This window comes from Chroicocephalus ridibundus, chromosome 7 (assembly GCF_963924245.1).
Source record: "Chroicocephalus ridibundus chromosome 7, bChrRid1.1, whole genome shotgun sequence".
Lineage (NCBI taxonomy): Eukaryota > Metazoa > Chordata > Aves > Charadriiformes > Laridae > Chroicocephalus > Chroicocephalus ridibundus.
Genome location: NC_086290.1, coordinates 21,003,929 through 21,022,328, shown reverse-complemented (window position 1 = coordinate 21,022,328; position 18,400 = coordinate 21,003,929). Strand labels below are relative to the sequence as shown.

Genomic DNA, 18,400 nt, shown 5'->3' with positions numbered 1-18,400 from the left:
TTTGTTCTTCCCACTAGAACTCTAAATTCAGCAAGAAGGCTACAGAAAATCTGGGCTTTTCAAAACCACTCAGTACTGGCTGCTATCTGCACTTACACAGGTGAAGCAGCAAAACTGAGAGTATCAAATCAGAACACAGGATGCACACACACATTTGACAGTGGAAACTGGCAAACAGATACCAGAGTTAGCAGAGACTTGAGCTAGTAAATTGATGAAGCAAAACACAGTTCCCTACAGACTTATTGGAACAGGCCCTAAAGCAGTCTCCTCAAGGTTTCACAGCACTGTACAAACTGCTTCTGGACACATACTTGCTGCTACCACTCTCTGCTTACCCATGTACTCGGTTCTGGAACAAGAACAAGCAGTGCTACTTCAGGTCTCTTTCAATCTCTGATGCACGCAAGCCATAAAACCACAGAATAATTCAGTTTGGAAAGGACTGCAGCAGGCCTTTGGTCCAACCTCCTGCTCGAAGCAAGGTCAGCTAGGATATCAGACCAGGCGGCTCACAGCTTTAGCCAGTCAGGTCTGTCTTGAGAACCTGCAATGACAGAGACTACACAGCCTCTCTGGGCAACCTGTTCCAGTGGCTGGCTGTCCTCATGGTGAAAAGTTTCTCCTTACATTCAGTCAGAATGTCTCTCATTTCAATCTACATTTATTGTCTCTCACCCTCCCATCACAGACCACTGGGAAGAGTCTGCCCACATTTTGTATAAGCTCCTTGTAGGTACTGCATGGTTGTTTCTATCAGCTCACCCCCACAGCCTTCCCCTTCTCCAGGATGAACAAGGTCAGGCCCTTCAGTCCGTCCTCCCAGGGCAAATGTTCCAGCCCCCTCATCATCTTGGTGACCTTCTGCTGAACTTGCTCCACTTTATCAAGGTCTTTCTTGCATTGAAGAGGCCAAACCTGGACAAAATATTCTAGGTACAGGCTAATGAGTGCTGATGTGCTGAGCTGAGGGAGATAGCCACTTCCCTCGCTCTGCTAGCTGGGTTCATGCAGCCCAGGAGGCTGTTGCCCTTCTTGGCTGCCAGGGCACGCTGCTGGCTCACCTTCACCTTGCTGCCTGTCTGCCAAGACCCTCAGTGCCTTTTCTGCAGAGCTGCTCCCCAGCCGGTCAGCTCCCAACCTGTATCATTGCAAGGGGCTCTTCTGTTCCAGGTCCACAACTCTGCATGTGTATTTGCCAAATTTTATGTATCTCCTGTCAGCCCATTCCTCCAGCCTGCCTGATTCCTCTGAATGGCAGCTTTTCCCTTAAGGGCATCAACTATTCCCCTCAGTGTGATTCTCTGCAAACTTGATGCAAGTCACTCTGTCACTTCCTTCAGGTGATCGATTAAGACGTTAAGCAGGACAGGCTTCAGGACAGACTCCTGCGGTGCCCTCTCCAGGTAGAGTACAACCCTGTCAGCTGAACATCCAAGTCTGGAGCGTGCTTTTGAAAAGTCCAGTCAAATAAAATCTGTACAGAGGTGTCCTTTACCCAGTGGAGCTTTTTTTCCTTTTTTAGATAAGGAACTACACTAACTCTGTCACCAGCTGTAATTCACAAATAGCTCTAGCCTACCTTTATTGCATAGATGATAAAAAAAAAATTGAATGGAGACACCCTTCCAGCTGCTACATATGAATTGTCAGATAAAGTCCAGATCACTTATTGCTACTCATTTACACACATAGTTTATTACAGATATGAGGCTTTATGTAGATTCCACAAATTATGTGAGTTTAGTAACTGGTAATCTCAACCTGAGAAGTCAAAAGAAGAATATGGTGCAAGTTAACTATCTGTATTCAGCTGGTTGAGTGGGAACAAGAAAAGGATTTCTGTACTTCAGGTGTCTCATGGAGATGGCAAATACGAATCTAGCATCTTCTCAAGGAGTATTACACGTTTCTTCCTCTATTTACTCCTAGAATGAGTGGAAGAAAGGACTGAAGGCTTCATGGTTGCATTGGCTCAGGTGGCAGAACGAATGACCCGAGAGATCAGCTATTCTGTCACAGATTGTGCAGGCTACTCTCAACTCTGGACACGCAGGGTCAAGCAGAAGCACTGGCCTTCAAGCTTTGTTACTGTTGATTTTTCTCCTTCCCCCAAATCATCACCCAAAATGGAAGATGGTCTCCTATATATTTAAAACATTTCATACAATCTATATATAAATGATACAGTATAAAAATGGAGTTTTCTCTGAAAATCACTGACATACAAATTTTTGCATAAACAACAACTACCAGAGGAAACAGTTCTTTTTCAAAAAGACACTTCGTCACAGTGTCAACACTTAAATGTAATAAAACAGAAAAAATATTTCAAAATAAACGCAGACAGTCTACACTGTTTTTCTTCCAAATAAGATGAACCTTTCTTAGCTTGTATAAAAGTGAGTATCATGCCTTACACACCACTTTAGTACTTACGAGTAAAATGATTAGAAGTGGATGGATGGACATTACTTCCGCTGTCAGCACTTTCACTGCTAGAAATGTCATCATCAGATTCCCACACACAGGAACAAGGTGAAGTCCCATCAACTTCTTCAAACTTCCTCTTTAAAATCCCGCTCATCACTGCAATGCTGTCACATGCACCTGTAACGGGAACAGAGGCAATGAGGCACTGAAACACCTGCCTGCTGTCCAGGTCCTTCAAATTCATTTATCACGAAGGAGTTCACGTATCAATCAGATACTACTGCCTGTAGCTAAATGGCTTCTTACCAAGAGTTTTAAACAACATTTCCAGGAAGGAGTTAAAAATACTTATTATCATCAATATATTTCTCATCTCACTGACTTTCTTACAGGCAGTCTTTTCTTCTTATGACAGAAGGCAAATGCTATCTGTGTTCTACCACTGCAGACAAAATTCTATAGCCAATCTCATGCATAAAAATAATACAAATATTTTAGTTATGCAGCAAATTTGGGGCAAGTATCAAGTATATATAATCCAACAGAATTCAGTAGAAACGCACCTTTATACAACAAAATCTTACTTGGCACCAAGAAACATTACATGACAAAAGTTAGTGTTCACTAATAAATACAGTTCAGAAAGAAAACGTTCTCTCTTTTGATTTATTTTAAAGGTCTGACTTATGCAATACTCTACTATTAAATGTCTACATTCTCAATTAGATTTGAGAGCATGAGATACTTAGCATCTTTTCAGGCCAGCTCCTGCAAACATGGTTCTGGCTCATTTTGTCATTTTTATTTATGCAAAAGTTTCTTGCAGAGCTTTTGTGAAATCCAGATACAAGTACTGCCATACACGTGGACTATTTCCATTCACACAAGTAAAGTATCAAGGGACTGAATCCATCCTTATGAACTTGGCTTCCTAATAACACTGCCAAACAAAGCCAGAGTCAAGTTGAATGCTCCTTATTGTTTCCCTTTCATAGATAGCAGCTGATCTTCTTATCTCCTTTTATAGACTACCAAGCCAAAAAAGATCAAAATATTTTTAAAGCAATTCCTATACCATTTTAATGCATCCAATAGTCTGAAACCATTTTTTCTCTATCTTTAATTAAAAAAGATCTTAAAGTTTACTGTCACCATCATTACTGATTACATCCTCCTGAAGACTGAAAATTAATTCTAAGATCTTAATTTAAAAGTTACAGATAATATCTACTCTCCGACTACACTAATCAGTGGAACGTTGCTGTAAATAGCTAGGGAAAAAAGGCTGCTGTTTGATGCTTTCAAGCGTATAGTATCAAAAATTCTTATTCCTCTGAATGCCACTTGCCTTCAGCTTGCTAAACTGCCAATTCAATTCATTTTATAACAAAGTTGTTTTCCTCCAGTAAGTTTCATTCTACCTATACAGATGTGTCTAATTTAGAGAAAAGATTTCAGTATAGATATGGAATCACGACATAATGCTAAGAACAGATGCTGCATAAGATGATCTTCAGCACCACGCTTGTTTGTATGCAGAGCATACTAAAAATTAAATAACGAATATATTTGGTTTTAATACTGTCGGTCACACAGACAGCTTTAAATGCATATGCCTGTCATGATGCTCTCAGCTTTCTTACTATTTATGAAAAAAATGTTTTCCCGAAAGGGATTTCCTCAGGCTAAAGACATGACTTAAACAGAACGTGCTTAGATCTCAACCTTTGCCCTGTTGTCCAAAAATGAATTACTATAAACTGCAAAGAAAGCACTGTATTTTTATTCTGAGGGCAAGGAAAGGAGAATTTAGCATCCCTTTGTAATAACATTTGCAAAAAAGGTAAGAAAGAGAAGAACGTAAAACACACACACACTGAAAACCCACAATAATAGAGAGGGGGCAGACCCCCCCCAAAAAACATTCAGAAACAACTCCTCTGACCTGCCCCCCACGTTCTCGCTGAATCTCTTGCCAACCACCTTTTCCACTGTCTCCTGCAGTGCTTACAGCACTGAAATTGTGAAATCACCATTATTTCCATGGCAACAGCCTGCAATATCAAAACCACAGGATTATAGCTTGACTGCAGAAGAGGGTAAAGAAGCAGCTGGAGTGTGAGAAAGAAAATGCTTACACTCAAACATCTCAGTGAAGAGAGTGATAAATGGGCTGACAAAGAGTTTATTGTACAAATGAGACCTAGGTCAAATCCATGCCCGAGCCCATTGAAATTGTGGCTACAGAAGTTGTAAAGTTCCAGGTCCACAGAACCTCAGTCATAACTGCACCGCAAGGCAAACCTAATAGCTGAAATCATCACTAGTGTGCAGACTGTCAGAGAGCCAGAACTAATTTCATAGCCTGAGATGATTTCCAGACAAAAGCCCGTTTGTCAGACGTTGTGTTCTGCAAGGACATCAAACAGCCACTGGATGACTAGCCTGCATCTTGCACATCAGTAAAGTTGTTGCAGATAGTGAGAGTCTCAATACCCAGAACTGTTTACAGCTAGTAGCAGAAACAAGTATTTTTCACATCAAAGGGGTTTAAATTTGCTTGCATTTAACATAGCCTACATTTGCACCAAGTGTCATGACCTGGTAGTGGCAGAGCCGTTTCATTAAGAAGATTTATGTAATGAACCATAACAAATGATTCCCAGGATCCTTGGAAGTGGCATACAGGTTAGCTCTACACCAACTAGCTGATCAAGGAAAGACTGGAGGTATGGGAACACTGCAGAACTTGAGTATCACCACAACACACAAAGAAGACGTAGCTATCCATTATATATATTTAGTATCACTGTTGCCCAATTTTGTTCTGAATCACTTTGAGGAACCTTATCAAGAAGGTTGTTTGACCAAGTAGTCGTGATAAAATTCAGGCATTGCCACTTGTATGAGATTTGTCAATTCTAGTCTCTGCTATCAAGTCTCCCCAGGAAAACGCTACACAGGGGAAAGGAGACACTTCCATTACTCAACAGCTTGGCTATCACAGAGATAGATTAAAGGGTATCTAAAACTGTTGGTACACACTGCGTACCAGCACGAGATCCCTTTAGAATAACATCTGTATAAACAGCTGCTGCTCCATAAGACAATATTCTTCAGAAAGAGGCACATCTGCACAGTAGCACATGAGGCATGTTCTATCTGATGCATTTAACCCACACCTTGTTTACATTGGCGTCCTATAGTACCTGAGTGAGATCCACATCTCCAGGATCTAGGAGTTGACAAGCATAGTGACACACAACCCAATACTGTTTATGAAAGTATTATTTTGCACTCTCTGTTGACGATATGATATATCCCTGTGGAAGACAGAGACCAATAGGAATAAGCAACAGTAAAACTTCTAACAACAAGGCCAAGAAGTTTGTGATATCTCTAAAGGTTCCTTAAGTCCAGAATCAATGAACCGGCACAGGGAACTCAAATCGAATTGTCATTCTTTTTCCTGCACCATAGCTGTGAACTGAATCAGTAATTTCAGATTTTGGGGAATCAAACTGAAGCAACTGCAGTCACAAAGAGATCAGAATCCAAACTCATCTGAACTGATGACTTTACAGGTTTAGGGGACAAGGCACCGAAGACATATACAAGTCAAATTTTCAATACAGAGATGGAAAATAAAACTATAAATAAACCCCATATCTGATAACAAGAATCACAAGGGTAACGTAACTACACAGTGGTACAATTTTGCTAACACAAAAGTCACTTATGGCATGCAAGACAGTACATCATATAGGATGGGAATAACCTCAAACACACAGAAGTGCTACAGTAATATATATATATATATATATTCTTAAAAAAAATGAGCAAATGTGTGTATTCCTGCATAGAATCCAGTGCACAAAAGTCCATGACTGACTACAGGAACCAAACACGACATGACTATGAAAAACAAATGCACAGAGTGGTAAGTCAATATTCTTGGACTTCTAGTAAGACACCAGAGAGGTCCAGCCTCCAAAGCCAACCACTGAAAAACAACCACCCACTACAGTTAGAGATCTGCTACATCGAACTGTCAGTTTAGGTGAAAAAGGGAGAAAGTTGGCTTGAAAGGTTCAATTAGAAACAGACCTTTCAGGATGATTGTTAAGTAGCTGTCTAGTAGCTAAGATTGATTTGGAGCAGCATCCTGCTGATTCACACAACTGAGTAACAAGCAGTCACTGGACGCTTTCCTGTTTGTTGATGTATCCTTCACAACAAAAAGTCCTCGCGCAGCGGTGCGATACATCGTCCTCTGTCATGCTCCTCACCATGCTAACATGGCATTAATCCACAGCAAAGCAAAACGAAGTTGAAACAAAGGGAACAATATTAAAGCATGGAAGATCAGCCACACACATTGTTGTGAGGTCAAACACCAGTTGCCTGACATAGTTAAGGATTCTTCAAGGAAATGGCAACTTGCCACAGCAGAAGCGTATGATAGATGTGCACTGGGAGAAGGATATATCTTTCTTAAACACCCCCCATCCATTTTTCCTCTTTTCTTTCCTAGTTTTCCTCCATGCTGAAGAAACTACTCCCACAAAGAGATCATTTAACCAGTTCTATAGCTGCAGGTACGCTGACTGGCGAAGCAAGTCCTCCTCAAAGCTCCATGGCAACAGGCTTTGCCTTGCTACGATGCCAGATAACTGGCAGGCACTAAACATTTAAAAAGTTCAGAGGCAACATGTTATTACTAGAAGATAAAAATCCCCATGTAAATGTGAGAAATATATTTAAAACAGTCACAATACTACCTGGAATCTACAAAGTAAAATAACGTAAAAGTTTGGCTGGATTGATTTTCGCTTGTACCTGAAAAGGCTGGCAATTTTAGAAAACCATGGTAACAATCTCATTGCAGCAGTCCTTCAGAAAGCGGGTATCTCCAAATCCCAGTGAAAAGCTCAAAAAGAGCAATGTTAGAATTACTGAGTGGAGGGGCAAGGTGACAGCACATCACCTGTGCTCCCAGGAGAAGCTTCTCCATAACACATTGCCAAACTTGCTCTACAAGACCTAACTTTTAAGTTGCCATATCCTCAGTGTTTCACTGACAACCATGAACAGAAAAAAGTAAAACAAAAAAAATAATCTGCAAAATAAAAGCACCAGGACCACATTGGACAGGCACTACAGGGAGACATAAAAGCACTTCTCCTAACTTGTACTTCGGCTATTGCTTTGAAATGTTCTAAAAAATATTAATAAAACAGAAAACAAGCTGCAATATGGAAATAGAGAATTGACAAAATCTTTGTGCAGTGACAAAGAGAAAGCCAAAGATGTTTTCATCCTAGTCAAAATCTTCAAATAAATGACTGTTTTGCAAAATTCAGCATTATAATATAAATCACATGGGAAATTGAACAGGTATGGTACATACCTGTGAAGACACCAACATGAAGTATGTACCATATGCAGTAAACAAAACAGATATGAAACAATAAAATACAGGACCCTGCCTCAGATTATATATCCTCATGATTTAGGGCAAATCCTACATCCTACATCCTCACTACAGGAATCAGTTATTGACTGAAGCTCAGGAAAAACAAGAGGAAAAAGCCCAAGAACATGCTGGCATTTGGGGGTGGAGGGGGAATCCAATTTATTGCTTCTTTCATTCATTTATGAAACTTATTTTGTACTAATTCCTTCTTGAGAGCTGATCACATATCATGATAAAATCTACCTGGACAAAAATTCTTATCCGAGAATAAAAAAACAACAACCCCAAAGTAAAAGGGCAGGCACCAAACAAAGACTTGACCTATGTGTCACACTGCATTGTGCCTTGTCTCAAATGTATCAACTGAAAGTAGGAAAAAATTTAGACAAAGTCGGTAGTAGCAAATCTCTGTTGCTTCCAAACCAAAAACGCTTCTATGCAAATGACTGCAAACTGAACAGGAGGATGCAGAAAACAGATGTTACACATAAAACATTACTGCAAAGTACTCATCACAAACAACTCCCACCCACTGGCCAGTCAGCATGTACTATAACATGCTAGGGAGACTTGGCAAATAATTTCACAGTTAAATCATGAATATTGATGCTCACAAGCAGGGATGTTTGGATTATTTGTTGTGATTAATATTCTTTTTGAATTCAGGTCTTATTCTTAGCTTGCAAACAAAGCTTGGTTTTTTTAAGGTCATGTTTCTTACCTGCTGAATAGATGTCAGCAGCAGCGATCATCATGAACTAATCAAGGTGTTTGCTTGGTTCCACATATTGCACTTGTTCCACGTATTGCACTTAATTATTTTGCTCTCTGTGTAACTGACAGTTTTAAACGGGGGGAGGGGTGGGAATAGTCAAAACCAAAAGCATCTACAGTGACAACGTCACTCACACAAAGAATATCATTTGCTGGTAAAAATGACTATTCATGTAAAGGACTGCATTAATGCAGACAAAAATCCATTTGCATGAATGCTTGCAAACAGTGAACAACAGAGGTACATGAACATGAATCAAACAGCTGTTCAGAATTCAAATTAATGTTTGCAATACATGTTTTGCTGTATTTGGCAGCTCTAATCACAAGTACCAGTTGCCAGAGGTAGGCTCTGATAGTTTCACTACTACGATCTGTAAAAATTAAAAACACATAGCAAGATAATTCCACTGAAGAAACTGCTCTGTATAGGCACAGGGAATACCGTTAGTATAATCTTACTCATGAATTTGTGCTTACAGCAGTGGTCAAGTTACACAGACATAAACTAGGAAAAGTCTTTCTCTGGCCATTTATTTCAGTCTAGCTAAATCCATAGCACTACATAAATCCTGCAGGATAAGGCTGCACTATTCAACCTGGGGAATCTGTTCTGGCATTGCAAGCCAAATCCTGCCACGTCTGCTCTTTGCAGGGTTTCTATACCATCACTCTACAGCACTCCTGATTTCACACTTGAGTATTAATCCACTAATCTTCTAGACTGCCTACACATTGTTGTACACGCCAACTAGCTCCACTGGCAATGAATTTAGAATGCAGAAAGGATGTTGGCATATGCACACCTCCTGTCTCTACACACAGTAGAGATGCAGTGGTGGTAGATCTGGCTCCGGCTTAGGGACATCCTAAGGTCCTACATGCACCAAGCATGTAAATATTCCCCTTGCCATCATCCAAATAGAAAACTCCCACATACAGCAGCCGTGAAACAGCCTCCTGATCCCTGTGTTCAATTCCTAACTGTATCAACTTATGTCAACAGTTAAATGAAACGCTCATATAATTCAGCCAACAGAAGAAAATTTAGGCTAGTTCTCCTAAGTCTTCTCTCAGGATGCTTCCCAGAGAGCAAAATGAGATCAGTAAGAGGCAGCGATAATTCAGCCAGGCATCCAGGAACTTAGCGTTCGGGTCTCCAGTGATGAAGGCACAACCTGGTAGAAGGGGATTCAGAAGCATTCAGTGAGAGGGCTTTCCTGTCAAGATGAGATTTGCCCACACAAGCTGTTTAGTTTGAGTTTGTGTTTCATTTATAATTGTCTAAGACTGCTGCAACAAGAGCTGCTCCTGCAAGAGTGAAAGATGAATAAATGACACTGAGTCCTAGAGGCAAACAGCAGATTCAGGAGAAAGTCATGCTGAACCTGCCTCACAAACTCAGGTTCGTAATGCCTAACCTCCATCTAAGCCATCTAGAACGCTTTTAGCTGGGCCTGTCATGGGAAGGACTGGGAAGTCCTTTCCAAAGTCTTCAGGTAACACTGCTGAAGACCTTATATTGGCCTCTTCTAGGATTTAAGCTTTGATGATGAAATTTCATCAACTAAAATCTCTTCATCCAAAATCTCTGTGGAAGATTTTCTCTTGCTTCTGCTTGAAGGAAAAAAAAAATAATAATAATAAAGTGCCATGTGTTTGGCATCTACTAAAGAAGTATCTGTGTCCCAGAAGAAATTTTTAAGTTTGTACGTAGGCTCCCAGAAAAGACTTACTACTTTTTAAACTGTATTGCAGGACTGCTTGCAGCAGAGCTCTGTCCAGGAGATGCCACAACTCTTCATAAAACTGAAATGCGAAATCAGAAAAATACTACCACCAGTCCTACTGACTTCTACAGATACACAGCCTTTTAAAGAAGAGTAATCATGCAAGTGATGGGAATAACTGGTCCATCTGCTATATGGAGACGGCACACATCCCTATTGTACCTCTTTGCAAAACGAGACCGAACATTTGGCTTGCTTAGCCCCTCCCCAGCAACTGGAGCGACATTCTGAGACTGGCAGTAAGTGTTTGCAGCATGATTTTGGCACAGCGGCTTTGGATTAATGATGCTCCCAGCTACAAGAATGGCCGTAGAGTCCAGCTCTGTAGTGGAGACTGGAAACGTCATCAACTTACAGACTTACAGCTGGAAATAAGTGGTTTTTAACATAAACTTTGCCCAGATTAGCCCAGGTAGTAATATTAATTGGCACACTGCAACCTGCCTTCATACTATTTCAGTACTGATCTTCCACACTGTTCTTTCAGGAACATCAATCTTGTGTACTGGCTGCAGAGGAACTGCACAACGTGTTAGGATATCTCGTGTATCTCAGTATGCTCCTGCCAAAGTACAGCATGGTCAAGACTGGTATATGCCAAAGGGGCCTTCACACCTCTACAGCCCCTATACATACTACTTAGCTCCCTGCTGCGTGCTATTTAACACACAGCCTGGCTGCTCATTCACCATTGCCATCAAAGCCAGCAGAGAGAGCATGAATTCAATAGCCTCCCCGCTTCTACCCCATGATCTCTGCATCTTGACAGTGTTAGCCATTCTTCCTCTGATATTTGCAGTGTTTAACAGAGTTTCTCAAAAAACAAAACAAAAAAAACCCACCAAAAAAACCCACTAAATAAAACCTCCAACATCCCCAAAACCAGAACATCTGAACTCCAAGAAGTGCAATATGAACTTGCGACACAAAAACGTAGTGGAACGTACTTGCAAAAGTAACTCTGAACCAGATTTTCCTCTTTTATCTGAAAAGAGAGGAGCAAACTCTTCCAGCTTAATGGTTTACGTCTGGAGGGGTGTGTGCATGGGTCTGAGCAGGGGTCAGGGAGTGTACATGCAAATTTTACATAACAAAGGACCAAATCCTTCATAGCTTGCTCTTGCCATAATTATCGACAATAATGATACTACTTATATGTGACAAGATTAAAAATGTCCAATTTTAGATTAGACTTTAGAAACAAGACAAATGGATGGGTTGGGGGGGGGTTGAGAGTGACAAACGTGGTAAAATAGTCTGTCTTCACATACATGGTCTGATATTAGCTGTATGGCACAGAACTCTCTTCAGGCATGAAAAAATAACACTGAAAATTGCTGGAAAAACCCAGCCTGGCAGAAGCCTCAGCTCATCTGCCTGCAACTTGTTATAAAAAACCAAACCAAACCAAAAAAGCAGTACTTTCTCCATATTGTCATCACTATCTTCCACAACCCAGACATAATGACAGGCAATGTACAACAAACTTTCTCATTACTGTTTTCAGCAGATGAGAACTTCTGCTGCTATATCCAGAAATCAAAGGATTCATGTCAAATTGGCAGAACTTCACTACTGCTGTAAAACACACGGATGCTACTTCCAGCAACTTATCACACCTTTACTTCATCAAATGATGTTTAGATTTACTTATTATCTCCACAGAATCTTAAACTACATACTATAGGAAAGGGTTTTTTTTTAAATTAAAGGAATCTGGGTTTGCTCATCTTAATACAAAACAAATTATTCTCAATTAGAAGGCCTGCTATGATTAAATTTTATTGTCCTCATAGAAGAGTTTCTGTAATCCATTTAATAATATGCCTTATTAATATGTTAATAGTCTCTTCTAGAGCGAAAGATACCGGGATCCTTTCCTCTTACTCATTTTAATTCATCAAAAACAAATATTCAACTTTTACTTTTTATTACCTTTGGTACTTGTGTTGTCAGCTAAAAATAGATTTTAGTATTAATTTGTAGAGGATTTATTATTTATATGTGTAACAATACCTTGTAATATTTTAATGTTGCCTTTGAGACACTACAGAACAGTAAAAATGCCTCATTCAATAATGGAAAATTAATCAGTAATTTTGATCTATTCTACAACAAATCCCATATATACTAACAAAATAAAAGAATAAATAAGGTATATTTAGCTCACCAGGTAGCACTGAGGGAATGTTTGGCATTTGTTCCGTTTTCTGGGCATGAGCATGAAGCCATCCAATGCAAATGGGGATCAAAAAAAATAGAACTGGTACTTTTTCATTTATACTGAATACCAGCTAACAACGAAAGAAGTTGTGACATGTGGAGGGAGTAAATAATAAAGAACTGGATTAAAAAAAAAAAAAAAGTAGTGGCTGCCCGTTCTTAATTGAAAAGAATTAATTCTTTAAAGGATGGAATTTCTTAGTAATGCTAAGTAATGTAATGCTATTTCTTGCTTACAAGTTCTTTAGTAATTTAGGGTTTGGCTTTTGTTTAAGGCAATTTAATATTTGACTTAAAATGGTTTATGTGATATTTCAATCACCTACACATACAACTGATAAGGAAACGTTCACTAAAGATTCTGCAATAAATAAAAGACATTCTTTTATTTACAAATTGCTAATTTAAAAAGGCAGGGTTTAACCATACTCTTCCTACCATTGACTTCACTGGGAAAAAGCCTGTATCCTCAAATATTACACAACACATACCCACACCACTACCATGAACTTTTTTTCCAACTTTCTACCTGCTTTCAGACTGTTTGGCTATCCTACCTCCCACTCGCATGCTCCCTTCTCAGTAGGGTTTGCAACCAAGGCTAACGAGCTTATCTCATTTCTACTGAGCTGGTGAGCGCTGGCAGCAGTTGATAGGGAATACTGGACAGAAAATGCAAATCTGTAGTTCACATAGAATACCTGAATCATTAAGGAACTTTAAAACTAGTGACAACACAGTAGTTTTATTCAGTATCTTTCATGCTGTCATTTTTAAGCGGTAGATATTTTTAGCCACCAAAAGCCAAATCCATCTGCAGCAGTGGCGTTTCCAAGGAGACAGAATAATTTAAATACATGTGGAACTAGATCTCTGTTTTCATCAACTCCTCTCTGTTACTGGAGCTGCTTTGAGTCAGATTTCTCATTTGAGGCAGGAAAGAAAAGTGAGTGGAATATACAGATTTGCGATTGTAATTTAACAGTTGTGCTTATGCTTTCAGGTACATATCCATTCGCCACAAATAACAGATGTTAGAATGCAACTCATCTATTTTTCAGTCAGTATTATTTTCCAGTGTTCACATTCCAGTATTAAAAAAATATATAGTTTGTCATTTTTTTAGACTTTTTGTGAATCGCTGACATTTGCTGTAACATATTAATTTTTTTGATTGTTTGTTTAGCAAACATATCAGGCTCCATTCTCTGAAGAAACGGCTAGCAGATAAGGACACTGCTCCATATGCGTGCAGCTGGTAAGGTGTATAAATGAAGTGGACAGAGGACAAAGCTTCTTCCAGTCCTCTTTAGTACTCTGTAACAGAGTTTTTGCTGACCTTGTCCGTTTCTTCTTTACTAACATCACTTTTTAATAATTTTTGGTCTGCTCTAAGGGCATTCACTCACAGTGAATACAACAAAAATGGATACACACGTTTACTGATTTTAATCTCTGAAATCTGTTAAAACTAAATTCCAGTACCTTAGCTTTATAAATATATTTTATGATTATATACTCTCAAACCAAGCAGAAAGCTTCTAATCTTTTCCTTCATTTCAGTGCTATATAAATGCGCTGTGATAACTAAATAATCCCATTATTCTATTTTCAATGCAGTATAAAAATGAACAAACAAGTAATTAAAACTATTTGTTCACAAAATAACATTCCCAGTTTTTCTATCAATGGATTAATTTAGAATACAGCATTCAAAAGACATGGACAAATATCACAAGAATTAACAACTGTTTTATATCATTTTAATAAGGAACCTCTTCCATAGAACATATATACTGATAATTGCCTATAGATTAGATATTTCTTAACAATATATTATAATTAACTTAAATAAATTCCAGAAAAAAGGTCACATTAGAAATATATAGTGGGGTTACTTACTATACTTAAAGGAGCTACTGCAGATACTCAAGAGATTAAATACACCAAATATATAGTTATCTAAAACAAATTACTTCCCACCATAGTGCTATTTCCATCACCAGTGTGAAATAATGCAAACATCTGATTGCTTTTAAAAAAAAAACCAAACACACCTATAACATTGGCAACAATTTGTAACCACAGTTCATTTATTTCAATGATTTCTGCTTCAAAGGAGCAAAACAGGGTCCTGTACTATAACAATTACTTGCTACACATAAAACATAGAAATTAAATCAATAGAGAGCTGACACATTTAAATCCTTGCCCCAGTGAAGCCAATATCAAAATCTTTAATTCTTTCAGAGGGGGCCAGGACTTCAGCCTGTAGTCCTATATCCTCAAATAATGTGGCTTGATAAACAAATTTATTTTCTGTACCAAGCAAGTTGTTTGCTACTTGCCATCCCCAGCGACAGTGAACTACCACATGCTGATAACATGTAAACTCGGCAGAACAGGTTTCATACAAGCTATTTCAACAGTTTATTAAAACTGGTACGTAACTGCTGTATATACTACAAGATTTATGTCTTGTACACGTAATTTAATTAAATGCATCATGTTTTTTCTTTATGACAAAGATAATTTTATGACCAAATTATAAACCACGTTCATCCCAAACCTAAAAATAATGCAAAAATCCACAAAAACCATTTAAGAGCTGCCCTGAGGAGCCATCCTTACTGTATGTTCAATACTACGTAAACCACAGTTTTAGAAGTCCTTTTCCTATCCAAACTCAAAGAAAACATTTTTAGATCTTCCAGCACTATTTTCCTGCTGGTAGCATACACTGTATTTTCAACAGCAAGTATTTCCATCACACGAAAAGCCTCTTTTCCTACAGCTTACTGAACAACTTCAGCATCAATGAGATGCAATGCCTATACTGTCACACGAGACTATTATCAGATAGCATCAGGCATGCCTACAATTTCACTGTCTATGGATCTCACATCGGTTGAAACCTGCTCGGCAGGAGAAATAATAACCCGAAAGGCTGCTTCAAAGTCGTTAATGAGGAGGAAACAATAAGATGCTTGCACTTGCATTTTTTACACCCAAGAAATGTTGTGGCTAGGATCAAGAATAGCTATTCAGAACAGGAATTTTTTTTCACCCTTACCTGTAAATCGGGTTTCTGTTTCTGTGTTTCAGCTTCCGTCAGTGCAGACTGAAAGGTTTACTCCTCCTTTTTCCATCCATCAGACAGCAGTCATCCAATAACTGAAGTCATCCTGGCATCCTCTGGAACATGCTCTCTCCCTTATTTCCCACTCCCCACCCCCATCTGCATGCTAGCAAAATGGGAAAACAGCAAGAAGAAAACAAAACAAAAAAGCACATCTAAAAAACAGCTTTAATGAGCTACTTAGTAATCAGTGAGGACGCTCTGTACTGGAAGGCAACGACAAAACGTAAAGACAAGAAAAAAATGAGTCTCTTTATTAATAACCTTCAGCTCCACTAGTGAATAGTAATTCTCCCTTTCAGCTCCTTTTTGTAAGGAAAAAACAAGCAATCAGCTGTAGGAACCTAGTTACTGCCTGTATACATTCTTTGTATGCTTTGTCTTGGCTATCCAGATCTTCAGTGAAGAGTGCTGCTGTGTACTTAAGAAATTTTGAGATCATCAAAATAACAGTGGTGCTTTTATAGAAAGCAAGAATCTGAAATCTCAATGTAAATTAGAATAATTCCGAGATCAATGCCAGTAATTTCCTACTAAAGACATTTTCCTTCTGTTTGAGGCAGTATTTATAAAATACCTGAAAGAGAATAATTACTAAATACTTCTTCTTGAAGTTCTACCTATATAAAACTCTACCCATATTATCAGTGCACGTGCGTTTATTTTACTGTATTTATAATATAGTAGCCAAAATCCAATGTGCTGCGTGAACTTTGTTCACACAAAACTTTCTATCTAAGTAAGAATTCAAATGCAAAAAAATGACTGGGTGAAAAATTTTTAATTCATGTGCCTCAAATATACTATTAAGTCTATTTGTAGCCTCTTAAATATAGTTGAAAAAATGTTTTTCAAGATCAGGGAATTTTTATTTTCTATTCATCCATATAAATCATGTGCCAGCTCAGCTAAAGACATCATCAGATTTATTTTGTGACAGTTTAATTAAAGTCAAAATCAAAGTCAAGAATGAATCTTCAGTTTAGGTAAGGTAACATTTACTCACACATCAAAGCATTTGTACTCCAGGATTTCCCCTTAAAAGGAAAATGTTACGCAGCAGAAGCTGGCAAATACCTTTGTGTTTACAAATTTCAATCTTCAGCTATGGCTTTCCAATAAAATTCACTGTGAATCCCTCTAAATAAGAGCATCTATCCTCTTCACTGAATTATTGATCTTTAACCACAGCAAGACTATACCAATTAGCATACTTTCACTATAAAGTAACAGCTGTTTTAGCTTCTGAAAAAATTAGCTGTCAATCTTATCATAACGAACTGCCAGTGGATCCTCTGCATAACATTCAGATTCTGTCTTAACAAGTAAAGTAGGTGTCTTTTGAACAAATTACTCAGTTTAACATAAAGCGTCTTCTTAGATGCCTAGAAAAATGGAAATCCATTCCTGAAAGCATTAAAAAAACTAAAATAATTATTAGGTTTCAAATCCAGACAATCAATATAATTTTCTTTAGTGGGAAGGAACTCTAGGGAAACACAGGAAAATCTAAACAGACATTTTGCCCTTGTAAGCAACTGGCTGGAAGACACCTTGAACTTTATTTTCTTTTTTTTTCTGCGAAAAGAAATTTGCAGTTGAGCACCAAGGCTTCATCTCTCAACCAGCCTGCCTGCTGAGGGAGAGGCACGCACATACAGAGTTGTAGTCTCATAACTGGATTTAATAAAAAACTTTTCAATACAGATGCAAGGTGCAGCACTGTTCCAGCCCTGAAGCACTATTAGTATAAGTAATCTCAGAGAAATGAGCAGTACAAACAAGTAAATCAGAATGCCTTGCAAAATCTACTATGAAAAAAAGGAGGTTATTAACAACAAAAAAAAACCCCAACACCTCTAAAATAGTCCCAGAATGAAGCAACTCTAATACAGTCGGTGTTTCTAAAAATAAAACACAAATAGCCTTGCTACGAAAAAATGATTATCATTAAGTAGGCTGATGTTCCAAGCGCTGCGCGCGCGAGCCTCCCCAGCGGAGTGGCGCCTGTGCCGTCTCCGCCGCCTACGCTTGCCCGTTTCCTCACAGTTCCACACGACAGTCAGACAGCCCTTGTGAAATTTGCCTGGCGTTGCGCGTCAAAAATCAAGCCAATTGACTCGATTAGTGCATTTTTAAATACGCGAAATTCACTTCTGCTAGTATGTCAGGGCGCTGGAAGTCGGCCTTGTGCCCGGGGAGCCAAATCCCCCCACCCCGCACCTAGGTGCGGGGTGGGGGGATTTGGCTCCCCGGGCACAAGGCCGACTTGGGTGAGGGGTAGGGGGGATTTGGCTGCCTGGACACAAGGCCAACTTCCAGCCAGAGCAGCTGGTGGCTACCAAAAGGCACGCGAGCAGCAGCCCCGCTGCGAGCCTGCCCACCCTTCGCCAAGACGCCGCTTTTAAATTCAGCCTCTTGCCCATGGCCCCTTGCCCGAGCTACGCTAGCCGCAGCCGTGCCTGGACCTGGACAGGAACCCTCTTGACCCAGAGGGGCTCACCACAGACCTGTCTTCTCCACTACAGACTGACCACCAGGCCCTTGACTCAGCGTGGTAGCCAT

At 39.2% G+C, this 18,400-nt stretch overlaps 1 protein-coding gene across 2 annotated transcripts in view; it reads right to left on the bottom strand.

The window, feature by feature from the left end:
- Positions 1 to 18,400, bottom strand: part of CSRNP3 (cysteine and serine rich nuclear protein 3) — a 114,267-nt gene that overhangs the window by 79,870 nt on the left and 15,997 nt on the right. The window contains exons 1-2 of one of the 2 annotated variants that reach the window (XM_063341719.1): positions 15,770 to 15,886; positions 2,440 to 2,610 (exon numbers count right to left, since the gene is read on the bottom strand). In XM_063341719.1, coding sequence (XP_063197789.1) covers positions 2,440 to 2,587 — 148 coding nt within the window. In that variant the 5' untranslated portion in view covers positions 2,588 to 2,610; positions 15,770 to 15,886. Of the gene's footprint in view, positions 1 to 2,439; positions 2,611 to 15,769; positions 15,887 to 18,400 lie in introns of those variants that run through there. The other variant, XM_063341720.1, reaches the window with a different exon arrangement.